Below are 22,510 nucleotides of genomic sequence, written 5' to 3' on the forward strand. Positions count from 1 at the left end.
ACTGTAGGGGTGCCAGCCAAGATATTTTGCACCCCACAGGTGATCTATAGTTCCATACATTCTAGAGAAAAGTATCCACACGCTTAATTTCCTGAAATGAGTAGGCCTAATCCAAAGAGTTGAGCATTCTACCCAATATGGATTATAATCCACTGTGACAGATACTTTCTCATTGACCACATGTATACACAACCAATGGTGGGAGTATAGTGGGAGTATTCCCAGGGGGTCCCAATAAACATTTCTTAATATAACATCACAATAATTTTAACCACTTTATCCATTTATACGTTGGCTATTTTTTTTTATTACTTTGAACCATTTAGCTTTTTTTAAACATAAATCTTCTCTACTGGGGGTCCCTGGCACATAACATTGGTCCGCGGCCAAATATATATAAAGTTTGGTGTCCTCCTTGGCATGAAAAAGTTTGAGGACCAATGCTGTACCTGCAGTATGCTTTAAGATTAGAAGAGAAATAATTCACTCTCAGCAGTGGGCTGAGAGTGACACAAAGGACAACTCAAAACCAGCACTTGTGTGTGCGCGCGCGTGCTTGCATGTGTGTGAGCTCTGTCATTCTGTCTTCCTCTCGCAAATGTTTTCTGTTGCTTTTTTCTCACGACTTCCTTTTCACACAGTTCTCTCTCTTTTTGTCTTCCGTCTATACATCTTGGTCTGAAGCTACAATGCATAATAGACACCAATATCACACAGAACCAGAAACAATGGTGTGTTCACTGTCAGGGGTTTTCTAAAACAGTTTGCAGCCTCTGCCAGCATTTTAACGATTTCTTACCTTTTCAAGTAGTCACAGAATATGTATCTCCAGTATGATTGATCCCCTGATGGATGCTAATCACTGAAGGTTTTCAGGTGTGGTTTAGAAAATGTCAAGAGGTCATCGCGACCTCGTTGATCATCATTTGTTGTTTGATGTTTGAAAATAGCATGTTTCACTCAAAAATACATGGTAAAACATAGGAAAAATGTATTTTTTTTCTCCGTTTATTTTATTAACATCACATGAAGTGAATGGAGCAGCAAATCTTTGGATCGCGTTATCTCCTGGTTCTTTGTGATGAGCGGAAAAACGGAAAAACCCCAAAAATAAAATATTTTTTTATTTTTTATTTTTCATAAAAATAAAAATAAACGTTTTAAAACATTTTTGGCAGGCAAGAGCAAAAAACGTTTTAAAACGTTTTTAGCAGGCAATGTGTTTAATGTTAGTTAAAAAAAATTATACATAATAATTTATTATATATCTGCTGAAACTGCGAAAATGGCAATATAATCTGGCCTTCAGTGTCTCCTGACCACATTACTCCATGATTATTATGGCAAGCTTTAAAACCTGGGCCCGCCCCTGACAGGCTGGGAGAAAGTTTGGACTCTCCACAGCAGGGATGTGAGGGGATGTTAGCTGTGAGCACCTACAATGATATGAATAGCCCTCAGGTTTTAAAAAGTGGAGTTCTACTGCCAGACTCTGAGTTCTTTTTAGTTTGATGCTTTTTACCCCCTTTTCATCATTATGCCAATAAATTCTTCCCCACACAGACATTTCTGTGTTGCCACAGCTGTTATATCCTACTGACTCACCTGTCGTAGGGCCTTTGCCCCACTCCTCCCACCCAACACTCTCTTCTGACAGGTGCAGCCCACAGGATTACGTGCAGTGACAACTATCACCCGCCAATTGTGTTCATGTGTAGACGTGAACACAATTGGAAGGGCCCCTTTTTGACTATGCTTGCTCCTCTTGGTACTCCAACACCTCAGTGTCACTGAAGACTAAGCTTCAAACCTCCCAAAACAAACTGATTCGACTACTTCTCGGACTGGGGCCCATGACCCACCTCTCTCCCACTCACTTTGCCAGCCTAGACTGGCTCAGGGTGGAAGACAGGGTTAAACAACTAAAAATGGGACTGGTCTTCAAAATTGTAAATGCAGATTTGCCCGAAATGCCCCCTATACCCGCATATCTGTATAAATACCTCGAAAAAGTTGGTGATACCCACAGTCACGAAACTAGAGGGAGCGTAAACAACACTCTGGTACCACCCACCCATAAAACAAACATGGGCAAATTCTCCTTCTACAGCACAGCCACCAAGGTATGGAATAGTCTAACCCCATCCCTCAAAGAATGCAGTTCGCTGGGCCCATTCAAAACAGCCCTAAAAACTCATCTTTCTGGAGGCCAAAAGAGGAGCTAGTACCAGTTTCCCTGTAGACAGACGACCCCCCCCCCCCCCCCCCCCCGCTTTTTTGTATTTATTTTTTATTTTTTCATGCATTTCTTTTGTACATAGTGGTATTTTTTCTCTGTATTTTTATGTCGATTTTTGAACTGTTTGGTTGCTACTATATATGTCTATGAAATTAATTCAAGGACCCCAACGGAAACAAGTCCGCAAGGACTTTTTTGGTCGGACCTTTTAGACAAAAGTATTATAAATGTAACTGTGTTGTTTTACATTCTTTTGCCTAATAAAATGTTCAATCAATCAAAAAAATGGGTTAATGGCACAATCAATGTAAAGCGCTTTGGATAAAAGCGCTATAAAAATGCACCATTTAACCATTTACGTTCAACAAAGCCGGATGCACCATGGTGGATTCAAACCCACAACCTCCGCGATGGTAAGCAGGCACTTTATCACTGAGCCACACAGGCACCTGAGAGACCCTGAGGTTGACTAACATTACATCTATAAACAAGTAAAATACGGATTTCCGTCTCATTAAATACATAAATGAGTGCAAAGCAGAGTGTTAGTGAAAATAGCAAGTATTCTCTTATGACTATTAGAATAGTATGTATTGATCCTGTGGTGTATATTCAGGTGTCATAGCAGCACAACAGTAGGCATGGGAAACAGCAGGTAAGATACAGGCTTGATATAATGGTTGAAGTCAACAAAAATTTGCTAAGTGAAAAGTACTCACACGGTATCATATAGATTGATGCAAATTTCATCCTGACAAACTGACTGAAACTGACTGAATAAGTGACAGCGTTGTTTGACATAGACCCCGATCTGCTTCTTGTTGGCTGAAGTGTCCAATTCCTGTTTGGTAAGAGGCTCAGCCAGCTACCCCACACTACACACGTACGTACACACATACACACGCACACCAACACCCACACCCACAGACACATGCAGAACAAATCACATGCAGAATAAACCAGAGGTTTATTTAAAAAATAATAATTACTCCTCTGTTTTCCTCTTCATGTAAAACATGGGTTAATTGATGTTTTAAACATTGGTTACATGACATTATTGTCTCCGCCAGGCCGAAAGGCATGGCGAGAGGCGAGAGAGTATGTTTTACCCCCCGTCCGTCCGTCCGTGTGTCCGTGTGTGTGTGTGTCCGTCCTTGTCTGCGACCAGCTAATCTCCGCCACCGTTGGCCCTGTCGCTGTGAAACTGCACACACACACTCCCTGGATGTCCCAGCAGAACCTCTGCCCCACATTTTTCAGATCAGGCTGTCATAGCGCCACCATGAGGCCGACTTTTGCAAAACACATTTTTGGATATGACTCCTACAGAAGCATGCGATTTCAGTGACATTTTCCACGTAGAATGCCACTTGAAAACTTTCCTAACAGCCTCATGGTGGCGCTATAATAGGCCGATTCACGTTTTTCCCTATAACTGCACCGATCTGCGTGAAACTTTGCACGCACACTCCCCAGAGGCCAAGGAAAAACATCTGCCCTGCATTTTTCACATCTGCTTTTTATAGCGCCACCATGAGGCCGACTTTTGCAAAACACATTATTGGATATTACTCCTACAGATTTTCTCCAAAAAACACGCAAATCGGTAGACAGTATCTCTATAGTCATGTGATCATCACGGATCTGTCCGATTTACCATATTCCATCCTGATTGGTTAAGATTGGCTTCCAAAGTTTGCAGGATTGGTTCATTTTGAACAAAATGCCTCAAATCATGAACGCAGCATCCGATTTCCGTGAAATTTTCCACAGAGATTCCCACTTGGCCCAGGAAGAAATGCCACCCTTTTCACATTGGCCTGTTATAGCGCCACCAGCAGGTCTAATTTAGCAAACCACATTTTTGGAACAAAATGCCTCAAATCATGAATGCAGTGTCCGATTGTCGTGCAAGGCCTAATAAGAAATGGCACCTTTTTCACATTGGCCTATTATAGTGCCACCAGGAGGCCACAATAATCTACCTGACCTGGCGGAGACCTATTTTCTAGTTGTGTAATGTAATTATATATCACAAATGTGTGTCACATGCACAACTTGGCTGATGGGTGTGTGTGTGTGTGTGTGTGTGTGTGTGTGTGTGTGTGTGTGTGTGTGTGTGTGTGTGTGTGTGTGTGTGTGTGTGTGTGTGTGTGTGTGTGTGTGTGTGTGTGTGCGCATGCGCGTGCGTGCGTGCGTGCGTGCGTGCGTGCGTGCGTGCGTGCGTGCGTGCGTGCGTGCGTGCGTTGCGTGCGTTGCGTGCGTTGCGTGCGTTGCGTGCGTTGCGTGCGAGCTGACAAAATATAATTTTCCTCAGAAAATCACCTCACCTCACCTCACCTTCTTAAAATTAGTTTAAGAAGGTGACGTTGTTATGTCGTAAACATCTGTAACATCAAATATCTCATATAAGCTACAGAAGAGTTCATTTTAATAGACAATAGTAAAGTGGGGTTTTTATAAGGTCTTTTACTGTTTCCTCTTGTGATCCACTTAGAAACCTCAAACAACAAATGTTAACACATGGTGTGTTTTCACAGAGCAGAGGACAGTGTTAGTGGTTTTTCACAGCTGAGAACAACAGCTCATTTCCTCCACTGATGCAGCATGCAACCCATAATCCACTGAGCTTATTGACTGCAGTCTTTTTGTCACAGAGCTGTTAACGGCAGCAGCTAACAAATAGAGATGTTCCAAATACGCAATATTACATGCGAGGGTGTGCTTTATCATGATTATTGGCACGACAGTGATCCGGTCAGGAACGAGCCGCAACCAAGTTCTGCAAGCATCACTAAAGTGATGCATTTTAAAATAGCCATTTGCAAAGAGCTAATATCCTGGGGTGGAGGCAGTTGCTTGCAGTTGCTTGCTCAAATGTGTGTACATGCAAGGAAGCCGGCAGTGACTTTGCACTTGGTACTCTGAACTCTTCCTGTCTTTTTCACTCAAACTTCTCCATCTGTAACACAATAAAACAATACAACACAAACTGTAACACATTAGGATTGGACAAATATTTGTCAGAAATACATTGTGGCTTTAATATAATGGCTACCGACATGTACTGAATTAAATGTATTCTTCAAGTTATACAAATATGCAAGGACACATTTAATATTTTATGTTGTATGTACTTAACATTTGCATCACAGGAATGCAAACTTTAATTAAAATAAATGGAGAACGTGTCTTGTTAACCACTTGTTTTTGTGAATTTATTACGATATATAGAATACAAGTTTTATTAATGGGAGCGTCCCTTTCTAATTTTGCATAAATGAGAGTATTAACAGGTCAGGGCCCATGGTTGCTGTAAATATAGGTAGGACCAATGTGTGGCATGTATTGGTCTTGTCTATTTTTAGTAACATATCCAGAGAACGGATGGCTAGATGGTCATGAAACTTGGATTAACTATTCGATCAAAAAGATTGGTTGATGATCACAATCAAGAGACACAAAACAAAAGATGTTAGTGTGGACCGGGTTGGCTTCCCCAGGTGCAGTAAATGTAAGGGACCAGCAAATGTCAAAGTACACTCGGTTAAGTTGAGGGAAAAATACTATATTGAAAACGAAGTGAACACACTTAACCTTTTTCTTAGGATGATGAACCAGTGCTTCTAAGAATATGACTGCAGTTTGTTAAGAGGGAGAATACTGGATCTGAGTGACGTGACTTCTTCTTAGGCCTACCTTCTAAGACTTAAGGCCCCTGCATGCTACCAAATGAGGTGGTCACCCTATCACCGTTTGTGACCACCGAAACGGTGGTTTGGATACTAGGCGCTCATAGTCCGGTGATTAGTAAAAACAGAGAGATGTGTTGAGGTGAGCGGTGAGTCGGTTATCAACGCGGCTCAGTGATGTCATGTTGTAGTTTTCAAACCACCGCGGTGAGAGGGTGATCACCGAAAAATGGTAGCATGCGCCCCCCTTTAGAAGGTAAGCCTAAGAAGAAGTCACGTCACTCAGCTCCAGTATTCTCTTTATTGTCTCCGCCAGGCCGAAAGGCATGGCGAGAGAGTATGTTTTTCCCCCTGTCCGTCCGTCTGTGACCAGCTAATCTCCCGCACCGCTGTCTTTATCGCAGCAAAACTGTGCACACACACTCCCCGTATGCCAATTCAGAACCTCTGCCCCAAATTTTTCTCATGGGCCTTTTATAGCGCCACCAGGCCGATTTGTGCAAAACTTATTTTTTGACAGAACTCCTACAGATTTTGTCCAAAAATCACGTAAATCGGTACACAGTATCTCTATAGTCATTAAACGAAACTTGTCTTTCAGATTTCTCATATTCCATCCTGATTGGCTAAAAATGTCCTCCAAAGTTTGCAGTAGTGCTCCGTTTTGAACAAAATGCCTCAAATCATGAACACAGCATGCAATTTCTGTGAAATTTTGCACGCACATTCCCATTAGGCCGAGGAAAAACTACCATTTGAAAATGTTCAAATCAGCCTCATGGTGGCGCTATAACAGGCCAATTCGTGTTTTTACCTATAACTGCACCGATTTGTGTAAAACTTTGTATGCACACTCCCTAGAGGTCAAGGAAAAACCTTTTATACAAATTTCACGCAAATCGGTACACATGATCTCTATAGTCATGTGATCACAACGGATGTGTTTGATTTTTCATATTCCATACTGATTGGCTAAGATTGACATCTAAAGTTTGCATTATTGGCTTGTTTTAAACAAAATTCCGCAAATCATGAACGCACCGTCCGATTGCGGTCAAACTTTGCACGCACATTCACACTATGTTGAGGAACAAATGCCACCCTTTTAACATTGGCCTGTTATAGCGCCACCAGCAGGTCTAATTTAGCGAAACAAATGTTTTTAACAAAATGCCTCAAATCATGAATGCAGTCAGTGTCCGATTGTCGTGCAAGGCCTAAGAAGAAATGGCACCCTTTTCACGTTGGCCTATTATAGCGCCACCAGGAGGCCACAATAGCCTACCTGACCTGGCGGAGACCTGTGCTCCGAGGAGCACTTTTTCTATAGTTAATTTTTGTTATTAGTGTAGGTTATAATGCTGAAAACAACTGTATGTCTGTTTTTGGTACAGAGATAGAACTGTCTCTAGGTCACCTTTTGTGAACCATCCTAACCCTGACTGACACTTTTCCCTTCATGTAAACCAGGCTTGGTTAAAACACATCTGCATAGCTGTGCACATTATGACTGACCTGCTGTGTTTATATCTTCAAAATGGAGTAGATGTCTGGTTCTTCAGAGGTCTGGTCTGGAAAAACAAACGAAACAGCAATTCTGTTAGGACAACCCACAAATTGAATTGAAATAATTGTAATGAATATAAAAGAGCAATACATTTATTTAGTTTGGTGTGATTTGCTTTAAGCATTCTGAGGAGCACGTTACATTTCCCCTACAAATTACAGTAGGTGCCTCCTGAATCCTACAAAGTACATAAGGGGAAGTAGAGGGTGAGCAGCAGTGGCACCGTAACACAGCAAGTAGGCTAAGGGATGAGCAATTCAAACGTCCACATACGAAGGGGGCTCTATTAGTGAAGCGTGCATGTGATTGGTTGAGAATAGAAGCATGGAGCTGCTCTGTCCATTTCATGCTCAAATCAGGGGTCTTCAACACGGGACCCGTCCTCAGAGTTACTAAAGGGGGGCCGCCAAATCTTTGCGTGATAGGGACTTTATTTTAATATTTTTACATTACCCACTTGAACCCTCGCATCCTTGTAGATCAGCAATTTTCGACGAAGAGGTTTGGTGCACAGGGAAAAAAGAGCTGACCAAGTAGGCTACCAAGTCAAAGTTTAAGGTTACAAAGTATTGAGGGTTTAAGTCGTTAAAAGTCTGAAAACACACATTTAAAATGAATCCAATATGTAGTGGGGGTCCCTGTTTCATCTCTCTCTCAGCTAAGGGGTCCTTGGCCTGAAAAACGCTGAAGACCCCTGTGTTAAATAGTTGACACTCTGGTTGAATAATGTAAAAACATAGAGAGAGGAAAACAACAGAATAAGTTAGCGATCAGAGTAGCCTATATTTATGTGAATTAGCTCAGTGTGGTGTTGAGATACTCTACCTCTCTTCCTGGGTTTATCTCTCTGCTTCACAGTCACAGCAGCATATGTCACATCTTCACTCTGTCTGTCTGTCCTACAGCCTGCAACAGAGAAACAGTCACTTAACTCATAGAAATGATTAATGCCAATAACTACTTACAAATAGTATTTTTTTCATGCGTCTTTCATGAGTGTATGTTTTTATGTTGTTTGGGAGCCCATAACCAAAGACAATTTTCTATCATTGTTATTGTATGTTACTAGAGGTCCGGGGGGGCGCAGGCAACTGGACAGTAATATATTGCGACGCATTGTGGGCTTGTAGATCTGCTATTTTCAAATGGCTGAAAAGTATATAGGCTGAAGTGGTTAATAATGTATATGTGTTGAAATAATAATCAAAATCTACAAAGTAGATATTGTAGCCCTATTAGTATAATGTACACGTTCAGTTCATTGCAACAGCGGTCTCTCTGTCTCTCTCTCTCTCTCTCTCTCTGTGTGGAGGGAGCATGGTCGAGTGAGCATGAGTTTGTATTGAGAGAGAGAGTGGACAATGTTGCCATGTCCATTAATTGTAAGCGACTTGTAAGCGACTTTGAGCGAGGAGGAATGGAGGCAAATGGAGTGGATTGCTTATTTTCTCGCGCGCAACCTGGCAACGTTGATTCTCCGTGCTCACGCTAAAGGGAACAAAATGGTGTACCCGAAATGTTGTCCTGCTCGCGGTGTTTCGGTGTCGCTCGGCGGTGGTCGGCGGTGACGTTAGGGAACAACATGGTTGACTGTAATGTTGTGAGTTTGTGCTGGCCTCAATTAATTATGCTCCGAGAAGGCAAATGTGTGGTGCGCCATGAAAAGTAGCCTACTGCACCTGTAAATTAATTGCGCGCGTTGTGGCTTGTGTTGTTAGTGACATACTTATGTAGTTGTTGTGTTTAGTGCAAAACAATGACACAGGGAAATTATGGCTTTTCATCTTTCCAATGTATTATAGGATTTAACAGATTGTTCAGAAAACCTGATGTAAAGCTTGGGCCTTAGCCAAGGATGAACCCGCTTTCACCCTGATTGGCCAAAAAGGGGTGTGGCAGTGCCCTGTCACCAAAAAAAAGCACATAACTTCTTTGTAGAGCGGTAGAAGTTTGATCTCCCACGCAGGAGACTAGAGTTCAAATCCCAGGTGCATGGGACAATAAACTTATGGATTGCAGCTTTAAAATAAGGAAAATAATGAAGCCTCAAAACAGCAAAAGGATCATTTACATATCCTGTAGAATCTTACAGCTTCTCATATGTGTGTCTGAACATCATTGACGTACCTCTGTATTTCTTCCAGAGACACAGGCCCAGAATCAGCAGAATGATGGAGACTCCAGCCAACATCAGAGGGTAGAAATATGGAGGGAGAGAGAAAGAGGGAGATTTGTTGTTGTCGTTGGAGGCTGGAGAAGCATAATTAGAAACAGATCAAATAATTTGGATGGGTGAAATGCAGAGAATATATATAAAATATGAGCAAATGTAAAAAAGAAATACAAAATGACCACACATTTTAAGAGCTGTGAATCTCTTCAAAATGTCAGTCATTTAGATTGTGCCTCAGCAGATATGTAGTAACAGTACAAGATATTTACATTTAGATTAAGAGTAGGGCAGATGCAACAGATTTGCAACAGATTTTTTGTCCGTCTAGCTTGTGTGTGGGACTCTAATGGACACAGCCTACATGTATATGGACAGCTACATAGCTGGGTTTTTTAAACTCTTAATTTTGTAATTGGCTGATTTATTCTGCATTATTGCATAACTTCCTCACCTTTCACACCCATCCAGCTCTCTGGTGACTCTCTAAGGTCAGAGATGTTACACTTGTAGAATCCTTCATCAGACTTGTAAACACTGTAGATGGTCATCTGTCCTGTAGACTCAGTCCTGATGAGGGATCCATTTTTATAGAAATCAGCTGGGAGGTCAGAGGATATTTTATCAGTTGTCTTGTCTTTAGACAAGCAGCGGAGTGTGACATCTTTTCCCTCCATCACAGGAAGTACAGGGCTCTCCAGGATAACGTCTTCTTGACCAACTAGAACCAAAAGCAGGTTGAGCTATGAACATGTGATGGTTGGTGGCTCCACAACGCTATCATGAACCCATCGTTCACATGTACTTAAATGAGGGTGAAAAAAATATAACAAAGAGGTATATATTTATAATTTCACCTAGCTGTGGATGTGGACAGTAATGAGATTAAAGTGTTGCTAAATGCTATTGTCACAGCCTCCTCTGCTATCTCATTAATATGTGTTACCATTCTCATCTGTCTGCTCTTATTTCTAGGTCAAAGTCATTGATGGCTGATTAGCAGCACCTCCCTTTCCTCACTTCCAATTTCACTTGCTTATCCTAATTAATTGGATAACCTGGGAGTTAATTCATTGATCTTTAAAAAATAGTATTGTTTTTTAAAAGAACAGATGTAGTCCTATGATGTAGCCACTTTGTCAAGGATAGCACAACTCACTACTATTGTAGGCATAGCCAAATGTGATAGCATAAACATCTTGAAATGGGAATTCACCTACAGTATATCAGTGTTGACAATGACAGCATGTGAATTATGTCTGTATACCTATTACAAAACATAGATAAAGTTATATAGATTGTACCAGAGATTGTAATGTTGATGGACCGGCTGAGGTCTTCTGACTCACACCAATAAACTCCATTGTCCCAAGAATACAGACTGATAATACAGGACACTCCTAAACAGAATCAGAATGAAAGCAAAGAGGGATTTCAATTAATATCTATCTATCTACAGTATCCATCCATCCATCCCTCCCTCCCTCCCTAACTACATACCTTTGATGTTTCCCCATCCTTCGGTGCAGGTTTCATTCCCACTCTTACTGGTCTGTCTTTTCACAGACCACCCCAGTGAAGAGTTCCCTTCTGCCTCACAGCTCAGTGAGATGGACTCATGTTTAAAGAACTGAGATCTGTCCGGACTGATTCTCAGGGACACTGGAAGATGAAGGGCGAAAAGAAAGAAAGAAAGAGGGAGGGAAGGAGGGAGGGAGGGAGGTAGGTAGGAAGGAAGGAAAGAAAGAAAGGAGGAAGGAAGGATTGTTTTTCAAAGCAATATGCATAGGCTATATATGTTTTTCTCGCTGCTGTTCTAGCCCATATTTAACCCAAATGTTTCGGTATAGGTGTAGATCCGAATTGTCAGACTATTCGAGACTAATGAGTTATTTATCTTGTCATCACGAGAAGACAAATGTTGTTTTGTCATGAACACAACTTAAGGCATGTACAACAATACATGTCCACCATGGAATGGCACACTTCATCATGATGATAAAAAAACAAGAGGGAATAAGAATGATCATCCGTTAGATTACCCTATCATAAAACCCACACAATGGACAATATTGCTTATTAATTTTCTATGAATCAATAACAATTATACATTCATTTATTTGTGGAGGTGGATTGTGGTGGGGTTTGTGTTTTAGCAGGATGGTTAGAACACATCAGATGGCTTGTCTCACACTACCCATAATGCAGTGCACTGAACCTGTCTCACCATCTGTTTGAGCAGGTCCACAGCAGACGAGGAGATGCAGCACTGTGTGTGGGGAGAGAGAGAGACAGAGACAGAGAGAGAGAGAGAGAGAGAGAGAGAGAGAGAGAGAGAGAGAGAGAGAGAGAGAGAGAGAGAGAGAGAGAGACAGACAGAATAAAGACAACAAATAATGTTAGCTTTAATGTATGTGGTGATTATAACTGGATTAAAGATACCACCTTCAAGACATACTGAATGGAGGTGCCAGCCAGGAGTTTCTGCACCTCACATGGTGATCTATACTGTAGCAGCATACATTCTATCCACAGGGAAAATTATCCACACGGTTCGTTTCCTGAAATGTGAGTACAGTAGGCCTAATCCAAAGAGCATTCTACCAGTATGGATTATAATCCACTGTGACAGAAAAACAAATTAAGACACTTAAATACATGTGGTAATTGACCACATGTACTGTACACCATTGGTTCTCAAAGTGGGGTCCAGAGACATAATGTCACAATCATTTTAACCACTTTATCCAATGGCTTAAGTGGCTATTCCAAAATAGCAGATCTGCAAGCTCACAGCGAGTCACTTTGTGCTGCACTGCGAGCTTGTACATCTGCAAACATTTAAATAAAATGTTTGAAAATGTTTGGAACATTTAGATTTTTTTTTTTTACATAAATCTTCTCTTCTGGGGGTTCCTGGCACATAACATTTTAAGATGGTGGTCTGCGGCCAAATACAGGCTATATCAATTTGGCATGAAAAAGTTTGAGAACGTGCACGTGCGTGTGTGTGTGTGTGAGTGCGTGCGTGTTCATTCTGTCTTCCTCTCTGAGCTCATTTTTTCTCTTTTTTCTCTTGCCTTTTTCTCACGACTTCCTCCTTTTCACACAGTTCTGTCTCTTTTTGTCTTCCCTCTACTGTACGTCTTGGTCTGAGGCTACAATGCATATAGACACCAATTTCACACAGAACCAGAAACAATGGTGTGTTTAATGTTAGTTAAAGAAATCAATACATAATCATTTATTATATCTCTGCTGAAACTGCGAAAATGGCAATATAATTTGGCCTTCAGTGTCACCTATAACCTCGTTACTCCATGATTATGGCAAGCTTTAAAACCTGGGCCTGACCAGTGGTGGAAGAAGTACGTACTCAGATTTGATACTTAAGTAAAAGTATCAATACCACAATGTAGAAATACGCTGTTACAAGTAAAAGTCTGGTAATCAAATTTTGCTTGAGTAAAAGTGCAAAAGTATTGGTGTAAAAATGTACTTGAAGTACCAAAAAGTACTCATTATGCATGAAATGTCCCATTTCACAAGTTTTCATGTATAAACACTTTGAAAATAGGAGATCTACAATTAGCCCACAGTGGGCTTGTAGATCTGCTATTTTCAAATAGCCAAAGTATATATAGGGTATAGGATGAAGTGGTTAATGTATGTTTTGTACTTCTGTAAAAAGTACAATATTTGCCTTTGAGGTGTAGTGGAGTAGAAGTAAAAGTATTGAAAAAGCACAGTACTTGAGTACATTTACTTAGTTACTTTACACCTCTGGCCCTGACAAGCTGGGAGAAAGTTCCACAGCAGGGATGTGAGGGGGTGTTAGCTGTGAGCAACTACAATGATATGAGTAGCCCTACAGCCTTTAAAAACACTATATTTAGTGGAGGCCTACTGAGAGACTCTAAGGTTTTTAGCTTTTTACCCCTTTTATGCCAATTATTTCCTCCCCACACACAGCAGGTAAGATATACAGACTTAATAAAATTGTTAAAGTCAACAAAAAGTAGCAGAGAGAAAAGTACTCACACGATAGTATATAGATTGATGCAAATTTCATCCTGACAAACTGACTGAAACTGACTGAATAAGTGGCGCTGTCACTCTGACAGCTATGTTGTTTGACATAGACCCCTCTGCTTCTTGTTGGCTGAAGCGTCCAATTCCTGTTTGGTCAGCTACCCCACACATACACACATACACACACACAAACAGTACACACCCACACCCACACCCACAGACACATGCAGAACAAATCACATGCAGAATAAACCAGAAGTGAAAACTATCTAGAGCACTTGCAGCAAAAAAAGAAAAACAAAACGAAAAACGAAAGTCCTCTTCATGAAAAACATGGGTTAAATTATGTTTTAAACATTGGTTACATGACATTATTGTGTATAAAAAAATATACGTGCACAACAACGTGTGTGTGTGTGTGTGTGTGTGTGTGTGTGTGTGTGTGTGTGTGTGTGTGTGTGTGTGTGTGTGTGTGTGTGTGTGTGTGTGTGTGTGTGTGTATGTGTGTGTGTGTGTGTGTGTGTGTGTGTGTGCTTGCGTGCGTGCGTGCGTGCGTGCGTGCGTGCGTGCGTGCGTGCGTGCGTGCGTGCGTGCGTGTGTGTGAATTCACGGTCTGGACACACTAACTAAGCACTATAAATACAATCAAAAATATATAATTAAAAAAAATCTAACTACAGTGGATAGCAGAGTTCACACCGCAACAATGGTGAACGAGTATGGATATAGTTATAGTTATAGTTATCTATAGCCAGGTGACCTTCAGCAGTTGAAGCAGGTTTACAGTTGTTAATGATACAGATAAATCCAGTAACAGTCTCCAGACAAACAGTAGGACTGTCCTGCACTAAAGGATATCTGCTTGAACAAAACACAACAAAAAGCAGTCAATTATTCAGTCAAGATTTCAGCAGACAGAGCTTGTCTGCTGTGGTATTCTGAACTCATTGGGCTATGATACACAGTGGTGTAACTAAGTATGTGTACTCAAGTAGGCTACTGTACTTAAAGGGATATTTCACTTTCAAACATGTTTGGGGTCATTTTAACATGTACTCAGGCTTTTGTTAGCACCCCGGACAGTTTTTGAGTTGCTTGATTCAGTATTTATATATTTTATATTCATTTTGATCAGACACACCCCCTTCCTATACAAACCCATTGTAACTTCAAACTCCATATTTACCATGATAGATTCATCGAAAACACCCGTCCTTGGTTCTGGTGACTGATATTGTCCTTCTAATGTGTGAGGGGGCCGTGTTTTTTCAATTACTTTTTTCATTATTCTTTTTTATTGTATTAGAATCCTAACAGTCCTTAGGCTTTTATGGTTTTTCCTGTCTTAATATTAATGTAGTGTAAAGCACTTTGAATTGCCTTGTTAAAATGTGCTATACAAATAGACGTAACTTGCCTTGCTTAACAGAGCAAATTGAAGAGGAAATTACCCGTTCCAGCCTCCAAGCAGCTACTGATCTGTTCTGTGCATGGCTATAGGGAAATCAGGGGTTATTCAGGGAACTTTTCAAATAAGTTTATTGACAGATTATAACTTCTTTAGCTACAGTCATCATAACCAGCCCATTCAAGCGACATGAACTACATAGAAAGTAGTGTATTTTGTGCTTTGTACACTTACAAACATTTGTTTCTTCTTGGGTAAGGGGATAATAATTAGTACAATATAATAAGTAGTACAATACTATATGGACAGTATGAGGTACACATGAACAACTTAAGACACTTCTAACTATCACTGTTGTTTTATGTTACTTGCTGCACAACAAGTCTTATGGTTGTCCTTCATTTTGCCATACAGAGATTTTGCACTTTTCAGAGGATCCCGTTGTATCATGGCCTGCTGCGTTCTTCATAACCTGTGTCTAGCCAATGAGGGTGTGGAGGACATTATCCAGGTATGCCATAAGTAACTACTGACTCTCTTGATAATTCACATGACAGGAGTCACACATTGTGGAGATAAATCAGGTTAATAACAAGATGGAGATTTTGTGTCACAACCATGTGACAGCAGTTTTCATGGAAAACAGACAGTGTCCTTAAGTTTCGCAAGCAGTGTTCAACATCCCTTATGCAAGTACAATCCTAACAAAAAATACTGGAGGATCCACCACAGGAGGAACATCACGACCGGGTGCTGCAGGGCCAGTTGCTACTCAGAAGAGGAGCTACGTACAGTACATCGCCTACATACTCACCCCTGTTATAATTTCATTACACACAACCTTTTTGTAATTTAATGCCCCACTTCGTAATACTCATGGCATAAAGTTGTAAATTTCAATGACTGATTTCAGTCATTTGGCTATTTTAAGATGAAATAGTATTTGAAGTGGTCAAACTAGCAATAGAATAGGCCTACATGTAAGAAGCATCTTCCATAAACCCTAATGGTCTCGGATATTCCATGAAAGCAAAGGTTAAAGCCTCAATCTGCAATTTCTTCAATTGGTTGGCTTCAATTAGATGACTACTGGACTGCTGCTGACCAGTGGTGGAAAAAGTACTCAAATGTTTTACTTAAGTAAAAGTATCAATACCACAATGTAGAAATACTCCGTTACAAAAGGCTGGCATTCAGAATTTACTTTGGTAAAAGTACAAAAGTATTGGCATCAAAATATACTTAAAGTACCAAAAGTAGAAGTCCTCATTATGCAGAATGTCCCATTTCAAGTATTCAAAATGTATACAAATCTTTTGAAAATAGCAGATCTAAAAGCTTTCAACGCTGTGTTGTGTGGCACCCTGGACGTTTTAGGGGCTAAGAGTATTCTCAGAGTTATTGGATTATTAGTGTGGTCCCCCACCAGTAATTCCCTGCACTTTGTGTTAATACACTCACCTGTTAAGCATATGTTTTCAACTTAAGTAGCTGGAGGGTGGTATTCATTTTCGACAATAGATGACAGCAGTAGTGGGTTGGCAGGGGGTTTGTCACAAAAAGAAAGCCAATGACAAGGATGTGCTTTGTTGGGAGCTAAAAGAGGTGTTTACAGATGGAAGACATTTGACCTGGTAGTTTAGTTTTGTCTGTTTGGCTTCGTCACTGTTCAGAGCTCTGATAGCTGAGTATCTTCGTGGTGACCCTGTGGCACCAAAGAGCTTCAGTGGTGCTGTGCGACAAAAGTATCAAAACAGTTACCCCTGGCCACCACTTGGTGCCGCCACAGTACGCAAAGTGTGAAAACATTCCAGTGCAGCTTTAAGACCATAGGAAAGCTGAGATGAAGATGAAGGGAGGGCAGACATGAGAGCTATCCTCTGGCAGGATTTGAGGCTCAGATGAGCAGCAGTACATGTGATTCAGGAGGCAAACATCTCAAGCAAAAATATGTATGTTTTCAGCGAAGAGATTTGTTGTAGAAGGGGGGAGGGAAGAGCGGACCAAGTACAGAGCCGAGCTGACCACGGTCAACTAAGTATTAGTTTACTAGTTTATTATATAGGGTTTAACTGGTTAATACATTCCTTTTTTTATACAAGTCTATTCTACCATTTAAAAGAACACATTAAACATAGCAGGGTTTGTCACACTTCTCATCAAACCCCTACTAGGGGGTTCCAAGTTGGCCATCCCACCCATGACCCAAAATTGCATTAGAAAACAAAATGCCAGACGCAGAAGAGGATTTTAAATAAGACTTGTCTCGTAGTAAAAAAGAAAAGGCAAGGCCCCACAGCTTTCAAGCTTTAATATTCTTGTAGGTCCAAAATGCCAACACTAGAGGGCAGTGACATGTCTGCCCAGAGGCCACCAGAAGGCATGGTAGACTACCTGCAACACAATGCACGGCTGTGGTGTGATGGTGGGAGGCCTCACATCCTTGACCCACCAATGCTTGGTAAACACATTTCACAGATGGCTGGCTATAGGTTAGCTGTGTTCCTCTTGTATCCACAGCTCCATACTGCTACATATCTTTACATATACATACCCCACTCCTTTTTTATCACACTTTTTTATTTTTTCAATTTATATGGTTCCACTGTTTGTCTCTGGTCATTCCTGCACTGCTTATATCTGATGTGTTCTATTTTCATGCTGCAAAGAGTCCATCTTTACTGACCCAGGATCATATCCTGCCAATGGCTCTCCATCATCATCACCATCTCCCTCTCAGCCTCCTGGCTCCTTCCTAGCTGTCCCACCAGGCCAAAAATAATAATCAGTAGGCTATTTGCATTAATGCAGTGTTATGCTCGATACCTGTGATTCTGTGACGCTTCTTAGAGCCTGGATGGTTTGTGTCAGGTCATCATGTTAAACCTCCTTCTCTTTCCTCTCTCTCTCTCTCTCTCTCTGTCTTTCGCTCTCACATCAACTCTAACATTGTGTGTCTATGTGTCCCTGCAGAGCATCTGCCTGTCCAGGGCCAAGGAGAAGTGGAAAGCCATGTCAGCACCCACCACCCCAAACAGCTCTGAACATGAAGGTAACTGTCCTCTCCTCCTCTCCTCCATTTACAAACCCTGACTGTTGTCAAAATGTGAGTGTAGTTGATAAACCTCCAGTGCTTGGTGTCATTTCTTAGGTTTAATTTCCACACAAAACAAGTAGATTTCATTATGATTGAATACGAGTGTTCAGTGTTCTTTTAGTTGAGGCAGTAAACCTTCCCAATATTTCATAAATTAAATACAGAAAATCTAAAAAAAATAAAAAATATTTTCGTAAATGAATAAAACAAATCAAAGAAATTCCATGAATGAAAAAAAGTTTAAGAACTAGTGAAAATAGCAGATCTACAAGCTCACAACGCATTGCATTGCTAAGCGTTGTGAGCTTGTAGGGCCAGTGTTTAGCCACTTATACCACTTAAACCCCATATGGTTGTGCAGAGTACCTCTTTCTGCTTTCTGTTATTGTGGGGGGAAGGCTTTCACTGAAAATAGCCGAAAGCTTTCCCCACAATACGGATGCCGGGGTTTAAGTGGTTAAACCCTACATACTTCATTGACCGGGGTCGCAATCCAATCGATCAGTCCACCAGTGATCTATACTTAGGCTCCCTCCTTTTTGTCCCCCTTTACAGCAAATATCTTTGCTCACAATGTGTCACATCGCGTTGTGAGCTTGTAGATCTGCTATTTTTGCTGAATGTTCGTCAAAAAATAAAGTGATGTCAGACACAAAGAGTCTCCTTTGCGTCTCCTATCGGAACCGCTGCTCATCCCATTCTTATGAGAGCGATCGTTCAGGAAGAGAATTTCATCACCGCACAGACGTCCACTTGGACTCAAGGATGAACTGATAAGATGATGGTTGAAGGTCACGCTCAATGTGACCCCACAAAACGAGTATTTTTTTCTTTTCTTTTTTGCGAAAGGGCCTACTCTGTGTGGAGTTTGCATGTTCTCCCCGTGTCTCCTAGGGTAGTTAATACCGTCACAAAAACATGTAGTAATCCTGGTCGCTATACCACCTCCCCCATGACAGCCGGGGCGCCTGATGGAGGGGAAGGGAACTGGTTGGAATAACGTGTTCCTTCCACGCGCTACGTCCTACCGGGGAAACTCTCCCCTGTCAGGTGACAAGAAGGTCAGTTGGCTCTCATGTATAGAAGGAAGCATGAGCTCGGCCCTGGCCTCCCTGGCTGTGGGGGACTGGTGTAGCGCTGGTGTAGCGCCCAGGATCACTTAGGAAATTGGCACCGGGTGAAAAAAAATGGGTTTTTGCCCATAACTCAAGAATGAATACGCAAATTATGACAACATTTCTTGTCTTAATAGGAGATTTTGGCGGTCACGGTCATTGAAAACACATTTCCAGTGGTGGAAAAAGTACTCAAATCTTTTACTTAAGTAAAAGTATCAATACTGCAATGAAGAAATGCTCTGTTACAAGTAAAAGTCCGGTAATCAAACAAAAGCACCAAAGTATAGTACAAAATATACTTAAAGTACCAAATGTAAAAGTACTCATTATGCAGAATGTCCCATTTCACAACTTACCATTATGTATAAAATGTATATATCTATAGATATAGTATAGTATAGATAAATAGCAGATCTACAAGCACTTGTAGATCGGCTATATTCAAATACCCAAAGCTTAAATAGGGCTGAAGTGGTTAATGTATGTTTTGTAACAAATAAACAAAATCTTCAAAGTAACTAGTAACTTTTCAAATAATTGTAGTGGAGTAAAAAAGTACAATATTTGTCTCTGAGATGAGTGGAGTACAAGTAAAAGTTGCATCGAAAATTGGAAATACTTTCCACCACTGCACATTTCATACTGTACATGTCAGTATAGTGATAACTTAGCTGTCACCAAAAAAAATACACTTAACACTTAACACTTAAATTCCTTCAAAGTCATTTCTACATTGAGTCTGGACAGACATGGTTGTAAACTGCAGCCGGTTGGTGGATGTATACCAACCAACTACAATGCAGCATTTGTAGTTGATCTTTTACTTTTCCTCCCCAATTTAATCGTTATGCCAGTCCCCCCCAGGTACTTTACGCTTACTCCACCCAAGCGACACCCTACATTTCTTTATGACCGAAAATAAGAATTTTCTAATCAGAGCAGTTTGATATAAGATGGTAATTGACACAACAAATGTGAGTTCACTCCTTGAAAGCAAGTTCCACCAAGGCTCATATTATTGACGCGTGTGTGTGTTGAGTGTGAGAGAGAAAGAAATTGCAAAAGCCCATGGTTTTTTTAAATGCTGCGGTTTGCACTGCAGCACAGCCACATGCTCTGTAGAGAGATGAGTTCAAGCTTCCTGTACTGACCACCAAACAGTGATCATATACACATACACGCACTTAAACACCAGGCTTATACATGCACGTTGCTGTGCATGAGGGTTTTTTTGTGTTTCCTTTTGCACTTTTCCTGTGAGGTGTAAGTAACCATAAACACATGGTTGTTGACAAAGCTGTACAGAGCCCTGTTGTCTGAAGCTGTATCTTTATATAAGCTTAGAATCATAATGTATATACCAGTGCAGTGTGATTTTGGTCTACAATGGTACCAAAAACAAAAAAGATGGTTACTCTTGGTGTTTTTGTGTTACTGTATTTGTGTTGAATGACGAATGCCAATAATTGCAGCAGTTGTACTATGTTTTCATGCCATTGAACTGTGTGTGTGTGTGTGTGTGTGTGTGTGTGTGTGTGTGTGTGTGTGTGTGTGTGTGTGTGTGTGTGTGTGTGTGTGTGTGTGTGTGTGTGTGTGTGTGTGTGTGTGTGTGTGTGTGTGTGTGTGCATGCGCGCGTATGTGTTTTACTCAATGTAATCGTATTCTCTCCTCTCCTCAGATACTGACGCACTTTGCAGCATTTAAAATGTTCTTTGAAGAAAACCTACCAAAGCTCTTTTTGCACATTAAGAAAAACAGCTTGACTCCTGATATTTATTTGATTGACTGGTGAGTCTGGCCTCCTGAACGTCTCTGTTGTTTTCTTGCCCACATTTTGCCGGTATTGGGATGGCAATGCAAAATGTGATATTTCTTAATACATACCATACCAAAACGATATTATGCGATGATGACCATGACTCAGAACAGGAATGAACAAGGGCTTTTGTTTGTTTCCTGCTATTTGTTTCCTGCGGTTGGAAACCATCATCAAATTGGTAAATATAGAGAGAGTGTGTGACACTTTTGTCCTCTTTAAATATAGAGAGCAGTGAAATATAGAGAGCAGTGACTAGAGAGGTGACTAGGGTTCATGTATTTACTCATGTGATTTTCTTAGAAAACGGGATGTGTGTGTGTGTGTGTGGGGGGGGGGAGGGTCTCTGTCCTATGTTACAGAAACACCTGCTGTTGATATGCCAGTAAGCGGCAAAGTGCTTCATCTAGATAAAATACACAATATTCTGCCTAATTTTTCATTTATTGTCTGAGCTCAAAACTATTGGGTTATTGCCCTATTGTAACTAAGATGAAAACCAGAAAAGCTTTCACATCAGTAGAACCCAAATACAAGTATAGATTCTTTTTCCCCATCTTGCTTTTCTGTTTGTTTACACTATTACAACACTGAAAGGGACTGAACTTTGCGCCTGTCTTCCAGGATCAGATGTAGAGCAGTCAGTGGTTCTCAAACTTTTTCATGTCAAAGACCCACAAATTGACATTGTGAAAATATTTTGTGCCATGGACCACCAGAAGAAGAGACGGTTTGTGTTTTGTTTGTAAAGAAAAAAGTATTCCAAAACACTACGGATAAGAGCGATATGAAAGCATCTGTAAAATGCAGATGCAAAAATCACACAATTAATTCCTGTTCTCCGCTCATGCCCTCAGGTTCTGCAGGCCTTGCTGAAGGAGCAGGGGAGAGGCAGCCCTGTTCTGAAGCACTGACAAGAGCACTTCAACACAAACACACAAACACATGAACCCATGAACCCATGAACACATGAACACATGAACACAATGACTCCACGGTGGAAAGACTGGTGAGGTGACGCAAGGTTAGGTTCACATAGAGCCTTTCACCCACAAATGGGTGGCCGACGCGTCTGGAGGTGGAGGGGCCTGCAAAGGGACGGGAGGCGAAGGAGATGCGAGGCCTTATAACTCACCTCCTCCCACCACCACCAACCCCAACCAACACCCAACACTGTGCCCTTCCCTGAGCTCATGGCCTGGAGACTGTAGCAGGCAGAGGCTGAAGAATGTATCCTGTGTGTGTATGTACGTACTGTATGTCTCTGGCTTTCTGCCACTGACCCCTGGGACACGGTTGAAGTACCTATACTGCTCTCTCCATATCTGCCTCAACTGTTTCTCTCTCTGTCCCCCCACCTCTCTCTGTGT

The 22,510-nt window shown here is 41.2% G+C and overlaps 1 protein-coding gene across 7 annotated transcripts in view; it reads right to left on the reverse strand.

The window, feature by feature from the left end:
* Positions 1 to 13,831, reverse strand: part of LOC308101911 (low affinity immunoglobulin gamma Fc region receptor II-like) — a 21,870-nt gene extending 8,039 nt beyond the window's left edge. The window contains exons 1-9 of one of the 7 annotated variants that reach the window (XM_080451456.1): positions 13,710 to 13,831; positions 11,896 to 11,937; positions 11,169 to 11,330; positions 10,973 to 11,068; positions 10,123 to 10,389; positions 9,626 to 9,748; positions 8,324 to 8,404; positions 7,447 to 7,502; positions 4,696 to 5,201 (exon numbers count right to left, since the gene is read on the reverse strand). In XM_080451456.1, coding sequence (XP_080307582.1) covers positions 7,456 to 7,502; positions 8,324 to 8,404; positions 9,626 to 9,748; positions 10,123 to 10,389; positions 10,973 to 11,068; positions 11,169 to 11,330; positions 11,896 to 11,937; positions 13,710 to 13,740 — 849 coding nt within the window. In that variant the 5' untranslated portion in view covers positions 13,741 to 13,831 and the 3' untranslated portion in view covers positions 4,696 to 5,201; positions 7,447 to 7,455. Of the gene's footprint in view, positions 1 to 4,695; positions 5,202 to 7,442; positions 7,503 to 8,323; positions 8,405 to 9,625; positions 9,749 to 10,122; positions 10,390 to 10,972; positions 11,069 to 11,168; positions 11,331 to 11,895; positions 11,938 to 13,709 lie in introns of those variants that run through there. The other 6 variants (XM_080451457.1, XM_080451455.1, XM_080451452.1 and 3 more) reach the window with 6 other exon arrangements.
* Between the last annotated feature and the right edge of the window lie 8,679 nt (positions 13,832 to 22,510).

This window comes from Gymnoscopelus braueri (genome assembly GCF_963280865.1).
Source record: "Gymnoscopelus braueri genome assembly, chromosome: 15".
Lineage (NCBI taxonomy): Eukaryota > Metazoa > Chordata > Actinopteri > Myctophiformes > Myctophidae > Gymnoscopelus > Gymnoscopelus braueri.